Source organism: Aplysia californica, unplaced genomic scaffold (genome assembly GCF_000002075.1).
Source record: "Aplysia californica isolate F4 #8 unplaced genomic scaffold, AplCal3.0 scaffold00639, whole genome shotgun sequence".
NCBI lineage: Eukaryota > Metazoa > Mollusca > Gastropoda > Aplysiida > Aplysiidae > Aplysia > Aplysia californica.
The window spans coordinates 127,739-130,684 of record NW_004797909.1 but is presented as its reverse complement, the minus strand read 5'-3'; the positions used below and the strand labels follow the sequence as shown (position 1 = coordinate 130,684).

Sequence of the window (2,946 nt, the reverse complement as noted above, 5' to 3'; positions counted from 1 at the left end):
GGGGGGCTGTGTGGCTGTGTGTAATATTTGTTAGTCTTTTCAGATCAAGAAATACCATCTTGGCGTTATCTTTTAGAATGTCCTTTTTTATTTGTGTACTTCTGAAAGTTTTATAGGGTAGTCAAAAAGAACTCCTCTTCAGAAAACGTGCATCAAACGCACATGGAGACATAAAAGATTTACACACTCATTTATTTAGATTAATGCACAAAATACAAACGCACTCATGAGCACATATCAAGTATAACCTTGATCTGTGGGGATAATTAATTCATTCCATTTGCGGTTAATTTCAGGAAGTGAAAAGGACATCTGAATCTGTGGCAGTACCATACTCAAACCGACAGTTAGCTTCGGAAAAAAACCAGTTATAATTTCCCATGAAAATTATGGGGGTCTGCTTTGCTTCACCAAATTCTACCCGGAAATCCATTCGAACTATTTCATTCTGAGCGGAAACAAAAGATCTGACCTCGTATTGCGTTGTTACGATATGATTGGCTGTTTTCGTCAGGTGTATACAGTGGTATCAGATCACGACATAGAAATAATCAATATCCTTAATTTAGGAGGATTTTTAAAACTGTGCCAAAATTAAAGCTTCTCCCCCCTCCATGGAGTAAAAAAAAACCTGGTTGAGGTCTGTTAAATTTTAAGAATATCATATTTCGTCTATATTATGATGTATATTTGAGGGATCCTGAACTATAGTTGTCACTAGCTATGACGTATGGTCACGAGTGTTGAGGAGTGAGAGAACTTTAAACAGGGTAAGAAATAAAAATGTAAACAGGATTTGCTGCATTCATAATATAATTGTCATTATTGATTCAACTTTTACAACAATATTACGCACGATAACAACAATGGCCACAGGAAACAATAAAAGAATGCTCATGAAACCGCATTACTTCACATTGTTGAAATCAAACTCCCATGTTTACATAATGCTACCTTAGAATTACACAATTCTATCTGACATTTTTGGCCGTTTTCTAGTTCCTTAGATCACAACGTCGGAAAGCAATAATTAATGTTCTATCTGCCCAATCAATAATGTAACATTATTCGGGGAAGTTATCGAGGCATTCAAAGAAATGCATTCGAAAAAGCTTGGCATGTGAAATTTAAAAAAAAAGTTATGTCAAATTTCTCAAAACAAGATCAGCACTGAGCAGTAGAACTTTGTGACTCAATGGTGGGGTTACGCTCAAATCTAATTGTCAAATGCAAGACATCGTGGTGAAACCAGGCGCTTGTCAAAATAATGAAATTTTAAAAATCGGCATTTTGGGGGGAAGCCGATGGGCAAGCTTTTTCTAATTTTCTGTTTTGGCTCAACACCTTTTATGTCGATATGAAAAGACAGAGTTCGTGTGGATTTTACTGAAAAAAAGTTTGATTTAAAGCATTACAATTGTAAATGTTCAGTTTCCAAGGACTCTCAGGCTATGGAGGCTATCAAACTTTGGCTGCCATTTTCTCACGAATGTTACCTCTGAAACCCGGCGACCATGACCTTTTTCAATGGCAAATATTTTGACTTCTATTCAACATAGATGGATACTTTTTTCACCTTAAGGAAGGCAAGCGAGCAGGTTTTTAGATGATACCAATAACCCCATATACCAAAAAATTGACAAACGCCTGATTCCACAACGTGGTGACACAAATTATTGTCGTCTACCACAGGTACATGGAAGGCTGGCCTCAGCTACGGTAACGGGGGCCTCCAAGGAGGCGTCAGTTATAGCTGGAATGGCAAACGCTGAGCCGTTCACCTCATTCTGGCGAGAGAGCAGGACCCACAACTAGGTCGCCGAGAGGACCCAACTTTCTTACCTCCCCTCCATCATGACTAGATTCTAGATCTGTTTATTTTCTCCTCACCAGCGAGGGGAAATATTCTAGTACATCCTTTTTTTTCAAACTTTTCTGTCCGTTCCTTGCCCCCCCCCCCTCTCTCTCTCTCTCTCTGTCTCTCTGTCTCTCTGTCTCTCTGTCTCTCTGTCTCTCTCTCTCTCTCTCTCTCTCTCTCTCTCTCTCTCTCTCTCTCTCTCTCTCTCTCTCTCTCTCTCTCTCAGAAAGTAATCTTGCTGTATTTGTATTTATTATAGCCTTCAATAAGATACTTTCTAATAAATTCGAGCAATTTAAACATGTTTCCAAGCAGTTTTTCGAGTTTTTGGTCAACTTTCTAATTTAAGCGTGACTATAAAAAAGTGCGGTAAAATATTCGTGGCGCAACTTATTGTCAAGTATCTCTTTAACTATCGAAAAACGGTTCTCCCATTTTTGCACAATGACGTGTATCAATTTGTCTTAACAGATCAACATTTTTATAAACATCTGCTAGCTGTATTCTAGAAAATTCCTTAATAAATACTATAAATAAAACATCCAAGTGGATGGTTTCTACAGATTTTTTAATGTTTACAGCTTAGCAAGTCCGTCCTGTATTTCTGATTGGGACAGTAGTGCAAAAAATGTGTTCACTATAGAAATTATTTCTTGTAACAAGTTTTGCCACTAAAGATTGTAATTGATGAGTAGCTGTGAAGTAGGCCATATGCACAATCAAAATGTGTGGAGAAGCGGAAAGTGCCGTGACCTAATCCCACTTTACGTGTGACTGAGATTTCGAGTACTTTATATAATTTTACTAGCTGGGCCCCCTTTCAATGAAAGGAATGATCGGTGCATTAACATCAACTGAAAGTCATTGGCCTATTATATTTACACTCTCATGGAATGGAGAAATAAATCTTGAGATACAAAAAATTAGAAGGTATAGATTCTACATACAGAGATGTGTAGATTGAATCTCGATTCCGCTTTCGTGGTTGTACACTCCAGAATTTCAGTGCGCACGGCTAATGAACGGAAACCTCACTTGTTTACAATGGCGTCTTAGAATACAAATTTTCCCAAGATTAGATCTAAACA

The 2,946-nt window shown here is 37.8% G+C and overlaps 1 protein-coding gene across 1 annotated transcript in view; it reads left to right on the top strand.

Moving 5' to 3' along the window:
• LOC101864092 overlaps positions 1–1,960 on the top strand; it is a gene marked incomplete in the record, with an annotated part of 10,612 nt that extends 8,652 nt beyond the window's left edge. Inside the window, 1 exon segment of the mRNA XM_005107874.3 lies at positions 1,693–1,960. Coding sequence (XP_005107931.2) covers positions 1,693–1,772 — 80 coding nt within the window.
• Positions 1,961–2,946: the final 986 nt, after the last annotated feature.